At 38.1% G+C, this 23,306-nt stretch overlaps 1 protein-coding gene across 4 annotated transcripts in view; it reads right to left on the reverse strand.

The window, feature by feature from the left end:
• The window catches only part of LOC124881104 (histidine N-acetyltransferase-like), a 49,055-nt gene extending 26,732 nt beyond the window's left edge, over nt 1-22,323 (reverse strand). Inside the window, exons 1-2 of one of the 4 annotated variants that reach the window (XM_047386609.1) lie at nt 22,150-22,323; nt 2,415-2,836 (exon numbers count right to left, since the gene is read on the reverse strand). In XM_047386609.1, the coding sequence (XP_047242565.1) occupies nt 2,415-2,503 (89 nt within the window). In that variant the 5' untranslated portion in view covers nt 2,504-2,836; nt 22,150-22,323. Of the gene's footprint in view, nt 1-1,850; nt 2,837-22,149 lie in introns of all 4 variants that reach the window. The other 3 variants (XM_047386611.1, XM_047386610.1, XM_047386612.1) reach the window with 3 other exon arrangements.
• Between the last annotated feature and the right edge of the window lie 983 nt (nt 22,324-23,306).

Here is a 23,306-nt window from a genome sequence, read left to right on the forward strand (position 1 = left end):
TCTGCTCAGTCTGTCTACCTCTGCATTGTTAGAATCTCCTTCCACCACAGGTGCTGTGCCAGTCTGTGTTAAAATGGAGGAAAGAGACTGTGATAAAAGTTGGAGTCATCTACCTTTGGACCGTATACATTAGCGATACCAGTCTTTGTTGTTTATGTTAATAACTACATACACTATCTCCCTTCTGGATCAAATATCCCGTCTTCGCATGTAAACAGTATCCTTCTGTTGTGTCCATTTATGTTGAATTTTGTAAATCATAAGTTCTATTTACTTGTAGGTTGTTAGAATATATTTCAGTCTGTTTGGAACGATGATATAACATTAATTGTTTGGAATTATTATGATTTCTTTGGTAACTTTTAAGACCCTCCCAGTAATTTAAGAGATTAAGAACACACTGTGCGGGCCTTGTTGAAAAAATGTCCGGTGTTATGACGGGAGGTTTTTTACAATAATTTTTTTACCACTTTTCGAACACTTTTTGTCCTTGTAAGATGAGTTTAAGCCAATTTTCGTTTACATCAAAGTTGTAAGAATTTTTTGGTTATTATTTTGCCTATAATTTTGCAAGAAATAAAAGGATATTTTTCAAACAATAAAGTCGGAAGTGCGTTCAAGAAACTAGACCACTTGTTGCCACCGACGACCTTTTTTTTTGGAACTATTTTGGGTTGGAAACAGAAAGGCCGTGACACCTATTAAATAAAGTAGTTACTTCTCTCTGTTTGGAATTATAGCTAGCTAAATAAAAATGAGGAAATTCTGGTGTAATTTGTGCCTTTGGTCCAGATTTGGATATGTGGGTTTCCTGAAGTAAGAATGTTTTTCTAGTTGATCTGATTATATGGTATTTAATATTCTTTTCAATTCCTTGTACACTCCATATGACAAATTGTATTAGATTTATATCAGTAACTAATATGAGGTCTAAACTTAGGCCATTTACATGACAAAGATCCATTGAGAATGGGATTTTTTTTCTGTTCTGTGAACATGTCTATATGATGATTTAATTACAATCACCTGCCTCGCTCCTACTTGTTGGTATGTTCTCTGAAATTCAACTTGAGCAAACACGTCCTGCTTACAAAATGGGTGAGAAAATGAGCACTTCGTTGGAGAACCATCATTAGACTAAAGAGTCAGCAGCACAAGTAAGTAGTCTGCAATCCGCCATTGTTATTGTTGATATGTTCATCTTCTGTGGGTTTTAAACTGGTTGGCAGCTATTACGTTGTGAGCGTGTGCATTAATTCCTACTGATTTTAGTCATACAGTGCATAAGCCAGGGATTATCGATAAGAAAGATTCCATTTTACCCGTCTACACGACAACGAAGACAAGGGCGTTTTTAAACCATTACACTATAGAACCGGTTCTCAAATTCGAACATTTTCACAGAAAACATGCACTGTCGTCGTGTGTACAAACTGTAGAAACTCAAAAAAAACTTTTCTGTTTTCCAGAAAAAGGTGTCATGTAAGCAGGGCCTAAGTTTGTATTGCCTTCCTGTTTTTATGTGTGTGTGCATGTATGTATGACTGAGAAATTGGGACAGATTGTTCACATCTTGGTGAGGAATTGGAAGTGAAAGAAAATTTAAAAAACTGGTGTCTGGGGACTTGTACACATCAGAATTACAATCACAATGGGATGCACTTTAACTTCAGCTAATAAATGCCAATTAACTTAACCTTTCATCTAATCAGTGCTTAATGTTTAATTCTACCCGCTGCTGAATTTAGTAAAGCCACAAAATAATGATCCTGGAACAGCTGACCATTTACATAAAGCCTGTCAACAGTGACTACAGCGCGCATTCCCTCCGCAATGAAGTTTTTCCTCACCGGAAAAAGAGCGAGTCGGCGACCAAGGATCTCCTTTGGAAATTGATCGTTCACACTGACGTTCGTACCATGCAGTTCCCTACTGCAGCTTTTGACTGGTTCTTTCTGTTTGAACTCACTACAATGGGTCTCGGGAGACAGTTGTCAGGCTGCTTCACTCCCAGACGATGCACATAGTGGAATGTGATGGTCTTCACAACGTCACTTGGGATCTTGAGCTGTTGCTCGAGGATATCTCACACAGTTGCCTATGGGGCTTCTTCTGTGTGCTCAGGAATGCTGGAGAAAAGAAGGTTGTCCCTCATGCTTTTCGCTTGAATATCCAGTATGGGCTCTTTCGTTTTCCAGTTGTCTCTAGAGAACTGCATTATCCTTCGGTGAGTTTTTGTACACTTTCCCTCAGTGTCTTGTTCTCAGCCATCTTATTCTTGCCACCTTTTTCCTGGCTGTACTCCAGTGATTCCCACAGGGCTTGGTATGCCTTGTGCAGGACCTCTACCAATGCCAATCTGGCATTGAGGCTGGTAAGCTTCTGGTCGATAGTTTAAAATGTCTTTGTAGTACCTGTCTGGTGCGGTGGTGGTACTGCCGGAGCATTCAGACAATGTCCACTTTGATGTTGGAGTGGCATCCAGTTTCTGTGGTTTTCCCATTAAAACTCTCTGAAAAGACTCGTCAGTGTAGCTCCGCAGACTGTCAACAGTTTCCTCATCCAGGTTGTTGTTGAAGAGGAAAAGAACACAATGGTTAATATTTGAAATTGCAGTCGATATTTGGCTAGGTTTTATTGGCTTGTTTTACCTGAGCTGGATAGTTGTTTGTTAGTGTGCCGCCATGTTTATACTTACGCGCCACTCTTGCAAGAACTCAGCACATCCCGCTCAGCCGACTGAAGGTGGGGTTAGTGTAATGGGATATGATTTCATTGTGTCCGGTCGTTCAGTCTGTTAGAAATGTTGATACCCAGGTATCTAATGATCACCAATCTGTAAAAGAATGGTTGGAGTGATTTAAATATTAGAGGAGATAGGTAGGGCCTTTGATTTAATCGAACTGATAGTTTAATTTCTGTGCAACAGTGGAGGTTGCATTTTCAAGAAAAAGTGACACATCATCAGCATATAAGCAGATTGATTCAGTTCTTTTATTTTGATGCATTGCAGCAACCAGGTTTTCAATGAATAAAGCAAATAGTGAGAGGACAGCCCTGTTTGAACTTTAGTCAAGATTGAAGCTCTGAGAAATCCAGTCATTTGTTTTCACACAGCCATTGGGTGAGCTATACAATATTCTGATACATGACAGGTAATTATGTCCAAATCAATATTGCATAAAAGCTGCAAATAGAAATTTTCAATTACATCTGTCAAAGGCCTTTTCTGCATCTAAAGTAACGTTTTATTTGGAATATTGCAATAGGTGTAGATGAATGGGTATTCTTGTATTACAAATAGCACACCAATTTTAAATAAATCCAGTGTGGTCAGGGTACATAATATGAGGAAATATTATTTTTCAGTCTTTGTGGCATTTTAAAATCTGTGTTTTATAACTGATATTGAGCGGTCATGTGGGATCTTTATCCAATTTGAGGATAAGATTGGAACTGAAGTCAAATTTGTCATTTGTGTTGGCCAATAAAGCTGATTCTGATTATGACATACATCTTTCATAACAGAGTTGTTGGTTTGAAAGACGTCCATATGGACATAAGACTGGTGGACAGATGAGAGTACGGTGTGCTCCTTATCCGATGGGCGACATTAATGCCAGACATCACATAGAACAAAGTCCTTCATATACTGGTTTAATGTACTGGCTCACTACAAGCTGCAAAGTGCTGAAGATCTGCTGAGCTTTCCTCACTCTATGGTCAAAGTGAGGTTAAAATGTTCTTCCACCATAAATGCTGTAACAGTCTGGGTTGAAACTGCAGAGAAAATAACAAATAACCAAATAGCTCCCTTCTCAGTATGCATGTAAATTGTATGATTTTTATTAATTAAAGTAGCTACCTGTTTTTTATTTGAATTATACTGTCATATTCAAGAAGCCCATGTTTAAATATATTAAATATAACTGTATAACTTAGGAATTGGTTCTTAAATAAAATGTTTTTTTTTTCCAAAAGATATTTTTAAAGGATTGTTAAAGGTTGAAAGGTTTAAAATGACAGTGAAAACAGGTGAGCATGTCCACATGCTTTGCAGTCAGGCTTCTTCTCCTTTGTGAGGAAATGTTTCAGCATCAACATTGAACTTGTTTCTCTGAAAACCTTCTGCTTTAACCTAAGAAACTGACAACCGAATTCTTCAAACAGTATCTGAGTTTTAAATCTTAAATTATTACTGTTCTTAAAATTTATATTGTTACTGTAAAAACTCGGGCAGTCTATTTGTCAAATTGATGGCACTTTACATGTGCTGCCTTTCTTGTTCAGGTCTCCCTTGTGAAAGAGGTCTTGATCCCAATGGGTGCTTTATCCATAAAAAAATAAAGGTTTAATAAAAAATTAAATTAATGTTTTTAAAGTGCCTAGAGACAATATCTGTTGTGATGTTTTTTACTACATAAATAAACTCAATTGAATTATTTCCCGATTACTTATATATATATATTTTACGACAGCAGCATTTTTTTGTGTTAGCCTTCAAATTCATTGATAAAATTTGCAATTTTTTGTGGAAATATTACTCAATTTTATAAATGAAGTGCATACACCCACCAAGACTGTGACTTGTCAAAGTTCTATTTTAGAGATAAAGTTAGAATATTTGAAAGCATGTTAAAAGATATAAATTAAAGCATCACATCCCTTTAAGATTGTGTATGAACAATCTTGAGCCTGAAAGCTACCGTTCTGCTGCCACGTTTCTGCTCTGCTCCAAATCTGAGTGAATGTGGGAAGTCTATGTTAGGAAAATTCTTGTTGTTCTCTTGTTTTAATGTTACACCTACCGACTCTACATACTGTAGATCATAAACTGAAATTGCTGTTACTGAATCATTAGATTTGATGTTATAGCTGAAAACTTTTGTTTTCTTACTGTATATCCTTTCCTTAACACACCATACTATTACTGTATATAAAAATCTAATAATTATGCCGTATTGGTATGATTTGCCTGCTTTTAATTGCATTTTGGATTCCACAAACTCCCTGTTTTAGGACAACATTGTGGAAAATCAGACAAGAAAAAGCCTGCTTAGTTAAAAATGTCCCAGAAAATAAAGTTTGGAATAAAATAAAAGTTGGAAAAATCTTTCCAGAACCCATCGTTAAAATGTGCCTATATGGTCTCAGAATGGTGGACTAGCTGGTCTTGATAAAAGTGGCTTCCATGTTTTCTAACTAATATACCAGTGGGTACCTGATTACTGGCATGTCCATATTTCTCTTATTTTGTGTACTAGTTTGTTGCTAACCTTCTGTAGCGTCTTCAAAGTTGTTGTTTGCCTGTTGGATGCCACTCTACTTTTCAAGCTTTCCAAAAAATCTGAATGTTGCCTTCTGCTAGTTTATGTGCTTCAGTTATGATCACCTTGTCTACTTTGGCTATCATTCTGAAGCACTATTCTGGTGATTCTAATGCTGTTGCCATTTTAGTCATTCTTGGCATACAGGTCATAGAGGTCATAGTCATCTATCTAAAGGAGGTGGCTACTGATTGCAACATGTCCACTTTCAGTTTCTGCAACCACTGTTGGTGATAATCTGACTGAGGAGGTTGAGATCTATGCAAAGCAGAAGCTGTAAGAACAGAGCATCACCTAGACATGGAGCTCATATGATAGTAGCTTGAGTTCAGTCCATGAATCCTGATTTATAGTTTAATTTTATATGACAGCCCCATAATTTTTATGTCATTTATTAATAGCATTATATAGGAAATGTTATACCAGTTCTCTGGATATAGGCTACGATTTTGAGTAAATGCAAACTAAACAAAATCTGCACAATCCTTTTACTTGGTTTTTTTTTAGGTGGAGTAAAGGACTAAGACAAATCTGGAGTTTAGGTTATTTGCTAAATTAGAAAATTAAATTTGTTAAAACCTAATCTAAGGCTACGTTCACGCTGCAGACAAATGTGGCCTGCGGGACAATTCCTCTTGTGTGCATTATTATTGCTGGATGTGTGACAATTACCTTACATCAAGTCGATGTCTGCAGATTTTGTGAGGAGGGAATGAATAATATAAAACACAGAAATGTGAACAAATTGGCTTTTCAGTAAAATATTTTAAGTTAAGAAATCAGATTCTAATGGTATTTTTAAAGGCTTAATGCAGGTTTTAAATTAGTTCCTTCTCACTTTAATGTGATCAGGAACTATTACAACATCCTTGCCTTCAGCCCCAAATACCTAAGTCAGAAAATGCCTCAAACACCAATTGGGACTTTAAGTATCTTGGGAACTGTTGTTTTTGTCAAGTCTACTGAGACTTCATACAACAGGCTAAAAATATAGTTTGCATGCAAGTGCGAAATACTGAAAACCTGGAATATAACAGCTAAACAATACAGCATTCTAAATTCTCCCTCACTCTGTCCATTCCCTGTCTCTTCATTCTCCTGCTGCTAATGTCCTCAAGGAGCAAGCTTCAACAAGCCAACTGGTTCACCTGTTTCGGATTCTGCTGATTACTGGCTTATGCTTAAGAGGACCAGCTGAGCTGCTCCATATTTCCAGAACCTTTGTTGCAGTAACTCTGGCTCCTTGATAGTTTCCATGTTCTTTGTTCCAAGTGATTACCTAACAGTTGTTTCCTTGTGCTCAGGAAACTTAACCAGGATTTATTTCATGTCTCCTCTGAGAATTGTAACATCACCTGGGTCAGTGTACCTGCCTGGAAACAGTGCAGCCATCAGCTAAGTCTAAATGCTTTCTCTTCCCACTGTGCTGTTTATCTGGACAAGTATCCAAACTTTCTCCTCTGGTCAGTGAAAAGTTGCAAACTTGCATAAAATGTTTTTTCATCCTCCACATCTTGCATAAGCTGTTTACCCATCACTTCTGCTCTCCTCTAACACTCTGGTATCCTCAAGTACTCTTGTACCTTCTTAGCTTCCACACCTACAAGCAAGCAACAGAAACTATATCAAAATTTTAATCTGGCAAATCAAATCTTCAAACATTAATTATTGTCTCTTCCAGAACCTCCCATGAGCCACATGGTTCTGTAACAAATGCAATGTTCCACGTGTGTAAAAACCTGTCTACATATAGCGAGGCAAAACATTTTTACGCAGGGATCATCAGCATCATAAAGATGCCTTACAGGTCACATGAAGACTATTTTAATTTGTGAAAGAACTGTATAATTTGATAATATATGTTATATGCAGTATGAATATGCATTACCTTTCTAAATATTTTAGTAAATAGGACCAAAATATGCCATTTTCTATACTGTGCATGAAAATCAGAATGTGAATTTCCCCCCAGAACACATGAAGGAGGAGCGCTGACGACCCTCAATGTGGTGTTGTACAGTGACGCAACTGTAAACAGAAGATGAATGGAAGAACTAAGTCCAAGCCATCAAAACCTTATGGGTGTTTTCCCACCTATGTTCATAACTTGGGCAAAGATTTATACACTATATTGCCAAAAGTATTTGTCCGTCTACTTTTACATGTATATGAACTTTGCTGACATCCTATTCTTAATCTATAAGGTCTATTTTGTTGATGGACCCACCGTTTCCAGCAACAGCAACTTTAACTATTCTGTAAACATCTTCCTCAAGGTGTTAGGAGTGTGTTCATAGCAAGATGAGATAACCAGAGTTGTAGCCTCCCCTTTAATTCATCCCAAAGGTGTTCAAGAAGGTTGAGGTCAGGATTCTGTGCAGGCCAGGCAGGTTTCTCCACCCCAAACTTTATTTACCTGCAGCCATAGAAGTGATTGGAACACCGGAATTTGTTGATTTCACACTATATTGCCAATAGTATCTGCTTGTCCATCCAGGCTGTTGAATTCATCTGTTCCAATGCTACCTGTGCAATAATTTCACACTACCAAATATTTCCCAGTCAGCTGTTGGTGTTAATTCAAATCTTCCCAGTCAGAGGTATGCTGTCACTAGACTCTAAATTAGTGGAGATATTTTTTCTGGAATGATGAATCCGGCCTCTATCTATGGCAATAAAATGGATGAGCCTTAGTGTGGCAGTTGCCAGAACAATGGTACTTTCCTGATCACACTGTCAAGTGTAAAGATTGGTGCAGAGGGTATTATGGTGTGGGGCTGTTTTTCTGGGGCTAGGCTTGACACCTTAGTTCCAATGAAAGGAACTCCCAAAGCTGTAGCACATAAAGACATTTTGTAAATTTAAAGTTTGTGGGAACAATCTGGAGACAGCGCCCCCCCCTTTCCAACAAGACACTACACCAGTGCACAGGAACAAGCTCCATGAAGACAAGGATGAGCACGTTTTTGAGTGGAGGACTTGATTGAGCTTTACGTGGACATGTCCGGCAGACATCTGCTTTGAGTCCGACTGTACTGAAGACGAACTCTTAAGCCTTAACTTCATCCTTAAGTGTTTCATCATAACTTGTGATTAAATGTGTGGTTAATCAGACAGAGAAAGATTTTGTGATATTTCAAAAAACAAAAATAAAAAAATTGCCAAAATAAATAACATAATTACAAAATGACGAATTCAGGCTAAAGAAACATACATTTCCAAATCTAATTTTTTCATAACATAAAAACAGACAACCCTGAGCATCCTTTTGATGAGACAGTCGTAAAAAAAAGAGTGTTTTCATTCACAGGCTTCTTCAGATCCGTTGTTAGACAAAAAGCGGCCCACAGCCTTTTTACATTTACAACAACTCTTTGAAGAAACTTGTATAATATGAGTTAACACATTTAATTTCCCTTTGTGATTAATAAAGTACTTTAGAATTCAATTCTGAATTGAACATAAAGCTACTGAAATACATACATTAGGTAATGTACACATGTTGGAACAGTGCAAAGTACTTTCATTGACTGTACGTACTGCCATCCAATTATTGTCTACAGCTACGTGCTTGTGATTGCAGGGTCGTGGAGGAGTTGGTGCCTATCTCCAGCAGTAATTCAGTGGCCAGTCCATCACCAGATGACAAGTACATGCCTTACCTTAAACCTAGTCTTAAACCTAACCACTAACCCAAGAACAGCATTTTCCCCAATGGGAAGCAGGCTTTGGTCCCCACAAGGAGCAGCGGGTCCTGACAACGCAGTATTTTCAGAAAATAGAATCAATCAATCAATCACTCTCTCTCCTATATGTTGTAAGGACCTTGCATTGACTCATTGACTTCTAATGATTTCCATTTATTTTCAACCCTTTCTATGGTCTAACCCTAACCGTACCCACTAAATCTAACTATTACCAGTTCATATAACCTAAACTCAATTCACCCTTTAATCCTAAAACCTAGCAAAAACAAAGTTGGGACCATGAAAATGTCCTCTTTGTTGGTGAAATACGCACAATCAGAAACACACACACACACACACACACACACACACACAAACACACACACACACGACTAAGGGCCATTTAGAGAGACCAATTACTCTAACAGTCATGTTTTCAAGGATCACAACCAGAACCATTCAAATGAATTGTACATATAGTACAATAGTATATCATAAATCAAATCAAATCACAACACAGAAGAGGACAGCAAGACATGAGAAATAACATTTTTATAAGACCAATGGGTAAAAACCATAAAACCGAAATAATCTAAAATCCATTAAATCCATCAAAATCCATTTAGAGTGGCAGTATCAATTCAGCTTGTTTAGTTCAGTAGCAGCAGTCAGAACAAAACTGTTTTAAAATGTCTGTTCCTAAGGCCCCGTTCACACTGCAGGCAAATGTGGCCCAAATCAGATTTTTTTTGGGGTCAAGTGATCAAGTCAGGCTATTTAAAGCAAGTGTGAACGCTCATATCTGAATTTTTCATTACATATTCGAGCCACATTCATATGTGGCCCTGAATCCGACTCGTATCTGATCTTTTGTAATCTGAAACCAGTGAGAACAACCAAGGCGGATTAGGTGTGACTTTGATATCTCTTTCCGTCGCATTCGTCACAATTTTACGCCACCCAGCATGAAACGGTAGCAGTTAGCAAACAGATGGGGGGCTAGAATAGAACTGCACAATGGAGAGACAGCGAGACGTTAGAGCTCATTTATAAACAGAAATAAAACTTTAGTCAAGTCTAATTGAAAGTCTCATAGGAACTGCATGGATGTGGGGCGTAGTTTGTATTGTAAAATTCGTATACAACCGTTCAAACAGAGGACTTTAAAATGCTATCAAGGTAACTGAGCATGTGATGATCTGCCCCTGCTTCAGTTTGATACACTAGATTACATCAAGTCCTCTGCCTGTGGAATTGAGAGGAGAAGCGCTGACATATATGATTAAAAGTTGCCCTCGACATGATAAAGTTCTGAATAAACTCGGGTCTCTGTGAAGTTGTTAACATCCCTGCTCCACCATTGCTGGCTGTGCCTCCACATCCAAACAGTTGTGCTGAACTGGCAGTCACATCTCCCTAAAACGGAACAATAAAGAGTTTCACTCCTTTTATTCACGTGTTTCCCACACAGCACCCGCTGACAGTAAATAGCTTCTGTTGTTCACTTAAACCAGAACACCTATTTCTCCATGTTTACTGTTGTGCGCTTGAGGATGCTCGTATTGTTCTTATGCACATGCGCGTCAGTTTGGAGCCGCAACATTTTCAAAGTAATGTGAACGACCACACAAAAAAAGTCCCATTTCTGAAAAAATCGGACTTTTGTTTTTTGTTTTTTACGACCTGCAGTGCGAACATAGCCAAAAAAGTCTTCTACCAGCATGATGCTGGTGGTGTAGGGGTTAGCATGCAACCACATATAGAGGCTATAGTCCTCGAAGCGGCTGTCGTGGGTTCGAGTCCTGGCAACCTTTACCAAATGTCTCCCCCTCTCTTTGCCCCTCCTTCCTGTCTGCCTACTGTCAAAAATAAAGGCCTCTAGTAGTGAAAAAATTCTTTGACAAAAAAAAAAAATCTTCTTTCAGAGGAAAGAAGCTGAAACTCCCTATGAAGGGAGTTAAAGTCATCTTTAAAACAAAAGTGGCTATCCGCTGTACTTGCCTGCTGTACAGAGATTAAACTGATTGTTGGGGCTCTCCAATCAGTCTAGATGACAGTTTCACAACCTGCTAAAGAGTTGTGTGACCAAACCACGACACCAGGGAAAAAGATAAAACCGATTCAATAAAAGCATGACTAAAAAGAGTCAGTATGGTTTGGTCAATATTAAAATGGAAGACTTTCCTCAAGCAGAAGAGGTGCTGATGTGACTTTTTGCACACTACCTCACAGTTATTCAGAATTCAATTTGTCATCTAAAACAGGCTTAAGGTAATTGTAAGAATGACTTTGTGAATGTGAGTTTTTCTTCTAAATCAATCATATCTTTTGTCTTATCAGTATTAAGATAAAAATAAGATTCCTCACACCACTTTAGAAAGTCATTGATTACTGGGCCATGGCGGTTTCATTTCCTTAGAGCAGACTAACAATTCTAAAGTCATCAGCATACTTTATGACGAATCTGTTGTTATACCTGTTCTGGCACATGTTTGCATACAGAATAAAAAGTAGAGGTGATAGCACACAGAACCTTGAGATGACCCAGTGGAAGTGCATTTAAAACCTGAGACAATTGTTAATTCTCAGTCTCTGTGTCCTGTTTGTTAAAAAATACAGAATCCACCCCAGCCAATTATTAGCCAGGTCAGAATAAAAACCATCTAAGGAGACTTGAGTGTAACTGTGTTGGTTCTAAAGGCCTGTAATAGTTTTGCTGCTGGCCCAGACTGAACCAAGTTTGTTTATGACCATTTTCTTCTCCAATTAAGATTTGTAGTTTTGTTTTGCCTTTTTAATTCTTGATTATTTTCTGGCTGAATGCAGATCAGAGATCATTCCCTCTTTAAAAGCAGGTGATTGCTTATATAGGCAAGACTTATTTGGTAAGCCATGGCCTGTTGTTCAGATAAGGTTTAGCACGCTAACATGGAATAATTTTGTCTCTGAAAAACACGATTTAAGAGCATATCACATCCACCAGTGAGTCCAAATCATCACCACATGATTGCTTAAAATGTCCCAATCAGTGCACTTCAAGCAAAGAGAGCTGATTCCTCAGCCCAGACTTTTATTTCCTTTGTCTTAGGCTTTTCTCTCTTCAGAACAGTCTTATAAATGGGCTCCTGAAGGACACAATTATGGTCAGCAGAGCCCAAAGAGGGAGTGGGACAACTTTAAAAGAGTAGCATTACCTCATAAAATGTTACTCAAGTAGAAGTAAAAGGTATGGTGCATTAAAACTACTCCTTCAAGTACAAGTATTTTGTTTCCAAAGGTTACACAAGTAATGTAAATGAGTAAATGTAGCTAATTACTACCCACCCCTGAATATGACCTGTCATTCTGGGAATACATATTAACAGGGAAAAGCAGAGCCGCTGTTGTTCTATGCTCTAAGCTGTGTTGGCTAACGGCTATTATACAGTAAATTTGTTTTAAAACTCTTGATTCAGTCCTACTCTTCAGCTCATTCCTTTTAAATTTGTCAGGGCTGTTTAGGTGTATGCTAGAAGTGCCACCACTGTTATTGCCCCAAGGAGAGACGCAATGATGTTTGTTTACATAAGCGTGTGTTGCTAAATGTAAATGATCAATTAAAATTAGAAGGAAGTAAAGTCACAACAGAAGTGTCTGGTTGACACAATATGGTGAGCCAACCCCTCCTAATCAAAATTACAACATCTGACACACAACAAACCCCTTATGTCCCCTGACAGAAGTATTAACATTCTCCTCGTCACTGCTTGTCTAGCTCTGTATAAATCTCTGTGGTATTCTGAATTACTGCTGCTGTGAAGGGTAAGGGATGTATCATCAGATGTGCGTCAAAAAACACACCCCTAGGAGAATAAAAGCATGAACAAATACAGTGTTTGGCCCAGCCATGGATGGAGAACAAACCACTGAACTACACAAAGAAAAGAGACTGGTAAACAATCTGAGTCCCAGAGCATTAACCCAATATCCAACACAACTCCCAGGAAGGAGGAGTCACAGCTGGAATCCCCATGAGATCATAATACAAAATTGTGGTGTGCAGCATTATTCTCCGAAGAACCTTGGATCCCAAAATGTCATGTGTGGTCTGTTGTTTATGCATCTGGTGACCGTAAACTGGCTGGAATTAAGGCTAACTGTCTTAAATCTTTTTTTCTGAGCTTCTGCACAGACAGAATCTTAGCCAGAGTTTCCCCAATAACAGACAGGATATCTTATGACGTTGATGACGCGGCTTTCCCCCTCCCTGCCTTAGAAAAAACAGCATAGAAGCTGCGTGTACAGATGGTTATCTAGACCCGGCATGTGTCCAGTCCAAACAATCACTACTCCGTAGGCGGCTGAACTGAGATCCACTGCCTGCCACGCAACTTTAATTGCCTCTTTTACCTCCCATCTTCCAGTTCACCATAACGATTCACGTAAGAGGTTGTGCCTGGGCTGAGATATTTTATTTAAGGCAAAGCAATATAAAAGTTGTTTATTCTCATTGTGTTTTACTTTGTTTGTGATGCTAAACTGCTTGAGTTCTAATAGGCCTCTAAGCCTTGATGCTAGTTACTTGTTTAGGGTTGTTTTAAAGTTACAACAAATTTTATTTCACCAAGTGAATTAAACACAGATCAACTGTAAGGCGCTGTCAGTGCTTATACATGCATTAATATTTGTATTAATGATACCTAAAAGTACATATGGGACATCATTACATCATTTCTTGGTTCGCCAAATTATAAGTAGATCCACTTTAAGCCTCCATTTTTAGTAATCCATCACGGCCTGTGATGACTGATTACATAACATTAAGAATCAATTGTCCAAAGGTTATCAATTTCTAATTTAGCAAGTAATATTAAAATTTTATTTTACTAAAATATTTTATTTTTGAACTAGCTTTGGCCTCATTCCAAATGCCTCAAAATGCTTTGGTACTTAAACATATTCACACTGAACTGTGATATCACTGCCTCATCTTATTGGTTATGGTTTATTTCTTTGTTCCCTCTTTGTAGTAACAAATTTTCCTAACTTTTCTCATTTTTACTTAGTACTTGAGTGTAAAGGGTGTAAAAATGGTGTAAAAGGTCATATGTAAGGACATATACACTCACCGGCCACTTTATAAGGTACACCTGTCCAACTGCTCGTTAACGCAAATTTCCAATCAGCCAATCACATGGCAGCAACTCAATGCATTTAGGCATGTAGATATGGTCAAGACGATCTGCTGCAGTTCAATCCGAGCATCAGAATGGGGAAGAAAGGTGATTTTAGTGACTTTGAACGTGGCATGATTGTTGGTCCCAGACGGGCTGGTCTGAATATTTCAGAAACTTGATCTACTGGGATTTTCACGCACTACCATCTCTAGGGTTTACAGAGAATGGTCCGAAAAAGAGAAAATATCCAGTGAGTGGCAGTTCTGTGGGCAGAAATGCCTTGTTGATGCCAGAGGTCAGAGGAGAATGGCCAGACTGGTTCAAGCTGATAGAAAGGCAACAGTAACTCAAATAACCACTCGTTACAACCAAGGCGTGCAGAAGAGCATCTCTGAATGCACAACACATTGACCAATGCATGTTGACCAATGCATTGAGGCGGATGGGCTACAGCAGCAGAAGACCACATCAGGTGCCACTCTTGTCAGCTAAGAACAGGAAACTGAGGCTACAATTCACACAGGTTCACCAAAATTGGACAATAGAAGATTGGAAAAACGTTGCCTGGTCTGATGAGTCTCAATTTCAGCTGCGACATTCGTTTGGTAAGGTCAGAATTTGGCGTCAAGAACATGAAAGCAAGGATCCATCCTGCCTTGTATCAACACTTCAGGCTGGTGGTGGTGGTGTAATGGTGTGGGGGATATTTTCTTGCCACACTTTGGGCCCCTTAGTACCAATTGAGCATTGTGTCAATGCCGCAGCCTACCTGAGTATTGTTGCTGACAATGTCCATCCCTTTATGACCACAGTGTACCCATCTTCTGATGGTTACTTCCAGCAGGGTAACGCGCCATGTCATAAAGCACGAATCATCTCAGACTGGTTTCTTGAACATGATAATGAGTTCACTGTACTCAAATGGCCTCCACAGTCACCAGATCTCAATCCAATAGAGCACCTTTGGGATGTGGTGGAACGGGAGATTCACATCATGGATGTGCAGCCGACAAATCTGCAGCATCTGTGTGATGCCATCATGTCAATATGGACCAAACTCTCTGAAGAATGTTTCCAGTACCTTGTTGAATCTATGCCATGAAGGATTAATGCAGTTCTGAAGGCAAAAAGGGGTCCAACCCGGTACTAGCAAGGTGTACCTAATAAAGTGGCCGGTGAGTGTATTTTTCCATGTGCTTATGTTCCTCGAAATCATTTATTGTTCTTTACATTTAGATTTTTATTGCTACACTATAATGCTTTGTTTAAATAAAAGACAAGTAAATTAGCCCTGCGATGGACTGGCGACCTGTCCAGGGTGTACCCTGCCTCTCGCCCATAGACTGCTGGAGATAGGCACCAGCTACCCCGCGACCCACTATGGATTAAGCGGTAGAAAATGACTGACTGACTGACTGACTGACTGACAAGTAAATTAGAGTGAAGAAGGATCAGAAACAGCAACGATCACTGTTGTAGAACAGATTTGATATTTACTGTGAGGTAGCTTTGTTCTGAACTCCTGCAGTCTGTGGAATTTTTTGACTGTAACAAATAAACACCTCTTTAAAGATTCTCCCAGGGAAATACTTTTTGCCTTGGTCATCTCGGTGACTTCTAGGCGTAATGATGGAGGCATCACAATTCGGTCCCCTCTGTAGCCAATTAATAGTAGTGACCCTCTTGTCCTGTAGTAAAGTAAAGTTACCTATGGTCATATTCAATAAACTACACTATGCATTCTGATAAGGCTTGTTTGTCCAATTAAAAATACCTTTAAAAAATTAATTTTAAGGAGGTATTAAGCTTTTCCATCTAAAATGCTTTTTTAATAGTCTGATGTTATATTCTAATCTTAAATGTCATGTTTTCATTGGCTGTAAATTGAAAACCATCATAATTTAAAACATCAATCTGTGTGGAATCAATCTATATAATGTGTTTCACTTAGTAACGCAGTAACTGAAGCAAATAAATATTTTAATAATAATTGTATTATTTTAGTTATTATTTATTATTTTTGTAGTATTTTACATATATGTGTTAAATTATCGTTATTATTAATATTTGCAGCATTTCTGTTTTAAATAAAAGCAGTTCAGACATGTTTCTTGTATATTTTGTGCTGAAACTGCAACTATTATACTGTGACAAACTTAGAATGACCTATGCTACATCAGACTTTTCAGATTTTAATGCCTGATCCATACCTTTGCCTCCACAAGTCACATTTTAAGATTTTATCTCCTTCCATTAAGATGCTGCTCATGTTTTCTATACACACTCATACACACTGCTGATCTACCATGGGAGACATTCTGACCCTTAAAGTTGATCAAAAATCAGTTGTGTCTAGTGTATATGTCACACTTATCACTCTCATTTATCAATTAAAATTAGTTCAAACTGGAAGTGTGTCAAGATGAGAAAGTCGTACGCTTTTGTTAATGATGTGAAAATCTAATTTGTCATAAATTGATCAACATGACAGATGTCGTTTCTAGCTCCGTAATTTGAGACACATGTTCTTCTGCCCCAGGTTCCTTTAGCCTCCCAGGTTCCTTTAGCCTAGACGTCATATATTCCTCCCACCCAAACCTCCCACTATTTGCCTAGCCACCCATTTTGATTTATTGTATTTTAATAGTAATATAATTAGTACTAATGATATAATAACTATTATTGTTGTGTTTTGTATTTGATCATTTATTAACTCATGTTAAACAGACACTGTTACTGGTTCTTTTTATTCTGTGAAAAAAAAAAAAATTAACACAGAACCTAATGAAGCACAATCTATTTGTATCCTTGTTTCTTCTCAAATAAAAAATACAAAAGCATTCTTAAGTTTAAGAAATGACTTACTGTAACTTTGTAATTAAATTACATGCTTGGTCAACTTGGCTGGGACTCAGAACTTGAGGTTAAGGGGGTGGGACTTCACTTGTAAGATTTAACTTTTGTCTCTGAATCGTAAAGGTAGCAGAACAAAAATTTTGTTGGAAAATATTTACTGATTTAATGAATACAGATTTTCTTTCAGCTTCCAACTCATAGGTTTGGCAGTTCGCTTTAGATGTCCTTATGTTTCAAGGACATCTGATGGGACATTGTCGATGAGTGTTTCAGCCACTCTCTTTGTTGTGGCTGTTTGTGTAGGAAGATGGGAGCAACGCCATAGAAAGAGAGACTTACGACACTCCCATTGACCTCTATAGAAAGAATGGAATGTGGAAGTCACGTGGGTCATGGAGCTGCTAATATTTCCAAACACCAGCAGCTCCAGCATTGGACATAGTTCATTCTTGGTGTTTCGGAAGGATTTTTTTGGGTAAGTTGATGAAAATACAACATTATTTTGCTATTGTGAAGCTTTAGTTGACTGTTCTGTATCGCAGTTTATATTTTATATCGCTAGCTCATTGCAAGCATGGCGGGTTTAGACGGGTCTATCTCATTGTGTCTGATTCAGCATTTTAAAATGTCCATTACAGCTTACATTCTTAACGTTGATAATTTTCTAATTTTTATTGTAATTCCAGCTACTGAACTAGGACATCTCGAAAAATACTCTGATATTGACATGGTTAATTTAGTTAAAGTTATAGAGTGTTTGTCAACGACGGCCACATAAATGGGGACAATATCATTAAACGTGATTGTGAAGATGAGTCATTTTTTATTATTCTTTTCCAGGTAAACCACACGAGAATGGCTTAAGTGAACTGCTGAACCTTGTGGCATACAAAGCACCACAAAGGTAACAAGATCTCATTTTTCTGTCCTTAAAAATAATAAGAGCTGAATCAAGATGTTTGAACAAAATTATTTTAAGACCTTCACAAAGTTGATATTTACAGCAGGACTGTTACTTAACATTTGTTTTATGTTATTAATTTTGCATTTGCTAGTCATGGGTGAAGTTGAAGTAGATATTAGAATCTATCTCAAGACAGAACAAGAAATAAGGAATTATTACTGGAACATATCAGCATCAATACACAGAACAGTTCTGTTAGGATTTTCAAATTATGATTTAGTAACCAGTAATCAGTTCCTTTTTATGTGTAAAAAGTGAAAAAAGTCGCTTTTTGCATTATGTCGCACCTGAAGCCGTTCAAACTGACTGACACCGCTGGGATGTTTGGAACTATTGAGAGCTACATGAACCACGTGACCGCCTATCGGCGAGTACAAAGAGTGTCGTAACTCTCTCTTTCTATGGCGCTGGATGGGAGCATTGGCAACAAAGGTCACATCACACCCAAACAGATGGCTGCAGTGGCCAGTACAAATTGATGGCACATTTATAGTGAATGGCATTTTAATAAGTGAAAAAAATGAAAGCAAAAAAAATGTAAATATGGAAACCAAGACTTCACAAACTAACAAATACACTGATATCTGGTGTTTTACAGTACATGGTGCATTTTTTTTGTCCTACTGCAGATTTCTATGAGGGATTTACATAGTAGGGAAATCACGGAGCTTTGTTCATGGAGTTATTTGTATCTTTGCAAACCACAGGATGAGCCTCTGTCCCAATTAACATGAACATCCCAATTAACATTCGTGCCTAAACTACAATCCCCCACAACTCCTCAAGTTGAATCTCTTCATGTAAGAAACTTTTCCATTGTTTATCTTTAAAGAATTTGATCATGCTAACAATAATTTGAACAATTGTGCTTCAGTCACCTTCTTTAGGTTAGTCATTTGTTAAAAAACAAATATATTTGCATACGACTACATTTGCATTTACAAAATGACAGCAACATCTACAATCAGACTCCTTAGAGTTGTGCCTGTTCATAGTTATTCTGAGAGCTACGTAAGCTTTCTACACCAGCAAAGATCATTTCACAAAAATCCTGAATGAATTAAAGCTGAATTAAATCTTGTTTACACCTCTTCTGGAAATCCAGAATTAAATTTACAGCCCCAAAGTGATCTAGCTCATTTGTATGAGATAAAGTTCTTAACTTTTCAATAAGGCATTTTTTTTATTGTGCAACTGTCAAATTTAAATTTCACTCCTGACCTCTCTTTGCATCTGTAGATCTCAGTCTCATTTTGACTTCTAATTAAATGACATGAATTATGAAAACATAACATGTTAACATAATGTGGTTTTTCACATGGAGCTAAGCAGGTATCCCCAGCTTCTTGATGAACCCTTTTCTTGTTAAAAGAAGGTGATTTTTTTTTTTTTATGAAGATGAAACAAGCTTTCTTCAGACCATAGTTTCATTAAGTTCAAAGCTAAAAAGAACAGTAATGATTGGAGATGCTCTCATTTGACCAGGGTTTTTGGAATGCAGGGTTCCAACCCAGTTTTTAGCACAAAGTTATATGCTCTTCCAGACCTAAATTTTCAGATTTTCTTTTTCCTTAAGTGTTTATAAACAATAACCTTGAATGTGCTTGAATAGTAGCAGGGTCCTATTGTCCATAGGTTCCAGAAATAATAAAACAACACAATCAACTAACTTTAACTTTCAGTTTTTAAAGCATGGTTTTCAGTCATTTCAGTGCTTTTGTGGTATCTGGACTGACTGAGCACAACTATTGGACTTGTCAAAATAATGAATATCCTAAACTAAATGCAGATTCTTTTAAGTCCAATGTTTTATCTTAGCATCTTTTTATTTTGTTCACAAAAATTGCAGAAAATGCCATTTCAGTGCGTTTACCATTTTAGGAACCTTGGGTCCAGTTTAACCTGGATTTAAAGTTATCCTCAAACCAAACAGGTAGTTTAATTGTCGGTCAGTCATTTTCTACCACTTCTTCCATAGTGGGTCTCCAGCAATCTATGGGCAGGAGGCAGGGTACACCCTGGACAGCTCACCAATCCATCACAGGGCAACACACAGGACAAACAACACTAATTTATTCACACTTAAGGGCAATTAACCAACTAACCAAACAGTCTTTTTGGACTGTGGGAGGAAGCCGGAGTACCCGGAGAGAACCCACGCATGCACAGGGAGAACATGCAAACTCCATGCAGAAAGACCTCCGTCCAGGAGTCGAACCCAGGACCTTCTTGCTGCAATGCAACAGTGCTACCAACTGTGCCACCGTGCAGCTCGTAGTTTATCTTTTTTATTTTTTAAGGAATGTGCATATGGTCAGCATGTCAAAAACCAGAACTGCCTAGATTGTTAAAATCAAGGTGTGATATGACATTTTAAAGATGAAACGTATCAGTTAACATAATCAGTGGAAAAAGCATTACATTTAAGCCGCATCAGAGTTTTTCCTTTAGAACATGGACAAATCATAAAAGTCTGGAATAATACACCATTTTCCATACTCGTCCAGACCTGGAAAAATGACAAAAGCAAATTCCAAACACTTCTAGATGTTTCAAGACTGTAGGAACCCTGTAAATGTGCTTGGCAGAACACTGATCGGATTAAAGGTCGCTTGTTTATAATCACCCTCCATGCTTTCTCCCAAATTCCAACAAATCGCCCATTAATAAGTGATTCCTAATTGACCCTATGGGTGAGTGTTGGCATGCTCAGTTGTGTCCCTCTCTTGTTGTCCTCAGATGGACTGAGGGCCTGTCTGTGGTGTAGCTCCACAATGACTACAGGCACCCTGAAAAGTTAGGACAAAGCGAACACAGAAACAGGGATGTAAACCTCTCCAGAATGCTGGACTCATTTTTTTTTTTTGTTCCAGTCACAAAAGCTGTTTAAAGCCAGGATCCCAAACTTTAAAGTTGGATAACAGAATCAGCAGACAGGTAAACTGCTTAAACAAATGAACAGCAGGGTAAATAGATTAACACGTATTTGTAAGATTTTCACAAGCTGTTGGAAAGGAAACGATGCAGAGAAAGAAGGGAAATACATGTAGTAAATGTCCCAGTCTCACACATTCAATGCATTTTCCATGATGTTCCTACAGCAGTGTGTACTTGATGAACATGTGTAATTTAAATGTACCGGTAGGTTTAATAAATCACATGCCCTAAATATTTGTGGTTCAATGTTATTATGCCTCTGTTAACTGCATAAATATATTCCCAGCAATCATTATTCAGTATATCTATTTTATTCATCTTGTGGCCATTCTGGCTTTTTTTCTTGACTATTTATGTGGAAAGGTCATGCCAGTCCAGTCCCAGAAGGTCAAATTGAACTATTATCCCAGCATCAACATAGACTTAGATAGGCTTGAAAATGATTCACGCAAAAAAGACACATTTTTCTATTTTTGAGGAAATAAAAACCTGTTTTCAACTAAAGCTGACTTACTCTGTTTTATTAAAACTTATTTTTTTTTATTCTATTTTTTACAACATTACCTCCAAAAAGTACGCAGCTATTCTAAATCAATTTTCTAGGTAAATGAACGCTGGTTATTGTAGACAAACTGTTAATTGATTACTGAACATTATTATGGGTTTTGCTGACATTGTTGCACCTTTAAATTAACAAGCTTCTTCTCTTTTTCCATATAGCTAAATGCGTTGTTTGCATAAACAGAGACTGGCTACGCAGAGAGATGGAGCAACAAGAAAAAAAAAAAACATTTTTAAGGAAATTCGGACACAGTTTGTCTGTGGAATAGAACCCCAGCAACCATACTGTATTTCTATATAACATGCAACGTGTTCTATCGGCCCAACTTCTTGTTTCTCGATATTACATGAAAACGGGGCAGACAGAACGGATGGTTTGAATAGAACCGTAGTGACCTAAATTACATTTGATGACCTTAAATGCAGAAAAGCGTTGAATTGACGACTGTTGCGTTTCTTCCGTGGGAATGATGATAGCTGCAGCGGATTGCAATGAAAGAGATGGGATGAGTTTGGAATGAAAGCACCAGCAGAGATGCTGCAGTGATGATGCTATGGCTGGTAATTTTCCCTCTCATAGCCAGGCCTAAAGGACAGCGCTAAACCATCAATTCTCTGCCCGATCAATGCTCCACAGCACGCTGCTGCTGCTCGGCTCTTACCGCGGATGATGGCCGGCGGCGATGTCCTCGGTGTCAGATGCCGGAACAGACAGAATGGCAGAAAAGATCACGATGCTGCACGAAGTACACCGTCCTGCTGATGAATGAGAGGCAGTCAGACCGGTTCTGTCGGAGAACCACCGAAGACAACATTAGCCCCGCCCACCGCAAGGCCTACGTCACTATTAGAGTGACGCTTCAAGTTCGCAGTATTTCAATGTCAACCAAGACCCCATCAGGTCATCTACAGACCAGAACCAAAATCGCTTGCCGGTCCCATGATCCGCCTCAGCCTTGTTCTCCATTGTCCTGAATCCCCTTTGCTAAAGGGAATTGTGTCCCTTTACACTGCAAACAAAAAAGATTTTATATGAAATCCCTAAAGACTTTTAAAAGCAAAACTGTAAAACCTGCTAATCAAATTGTTTTATAAAGGTCTGCTTTCAAATCTAAAACTTTTGGTTAAAAGATTATGTTTACAAAGCTAAAAAGTGCTCTTGTACCTTTGGAACCCTTGGTCATGCCGCCACAAGTTTTAATTTGGACTCCTTTAGATAGGACAGGATTAAAAACTAAGGGGTGCTTAGCCCCCAAGGCTGAAAGAAGCATCTGCATCTGCATTGCTCATGAAAACATTTTCAGACAAACATAGGCTTCAATATTTGATTTAGTTGTAGATGTAGAACATTTAAAGGCACATATGGTTCCGGTACAGTCCCCCTGTTTTCTCTGAAAGGTCCCTGTCTAGCAAAATCTGAATAATCAAAACATGAACTGTATTCATGAAAAGAGATAGCTGTAAATAATAGAACTGAATTTTTTTCAACAGAACGTATATCCTTTTGAATTCTATTTGTCTTTTGCACCAGAACATAAAATTATTTTAATTTAATCTCAAGTGAACCAAACCACAACAGATTCCAATTCAATTCAGTTTATTTATATAGCGCCAATTCACAACACATGTCGTATCAAGGTATTTCACAAAAGGCAGGTTCATACATTCCAATTAATCCTAACCATTGAACAGTGCAGTCAGATTCAGTTATTTAATCAAATTGGATACAATTTTTTCTATCTAAGGAAACCCAGCAGATTGCATCCAGTCAGTGACTTGCAGCATTCACTCCTCCTGGATGAACATGTAGCGACAGCGG

Source organism: Girardinichthys multiradiatus, chromosome 14 (genome assembly GCF_021462225.1).
Source record: "Girardinichthys multiradiatus isolate DD_20200921_A chromosome 14, DD_fGirMul_XY1, whole genome shotgun sequence".
In the NCBI taxonomy this organism is placed as follows: domain Eukaryota; kingdom Metazoa; phylum Chordata; class Actinopteri; order Cyprinodontiformes; family Goodeidae; genus Girardinichthys; species Girardinichthys multiradiatus.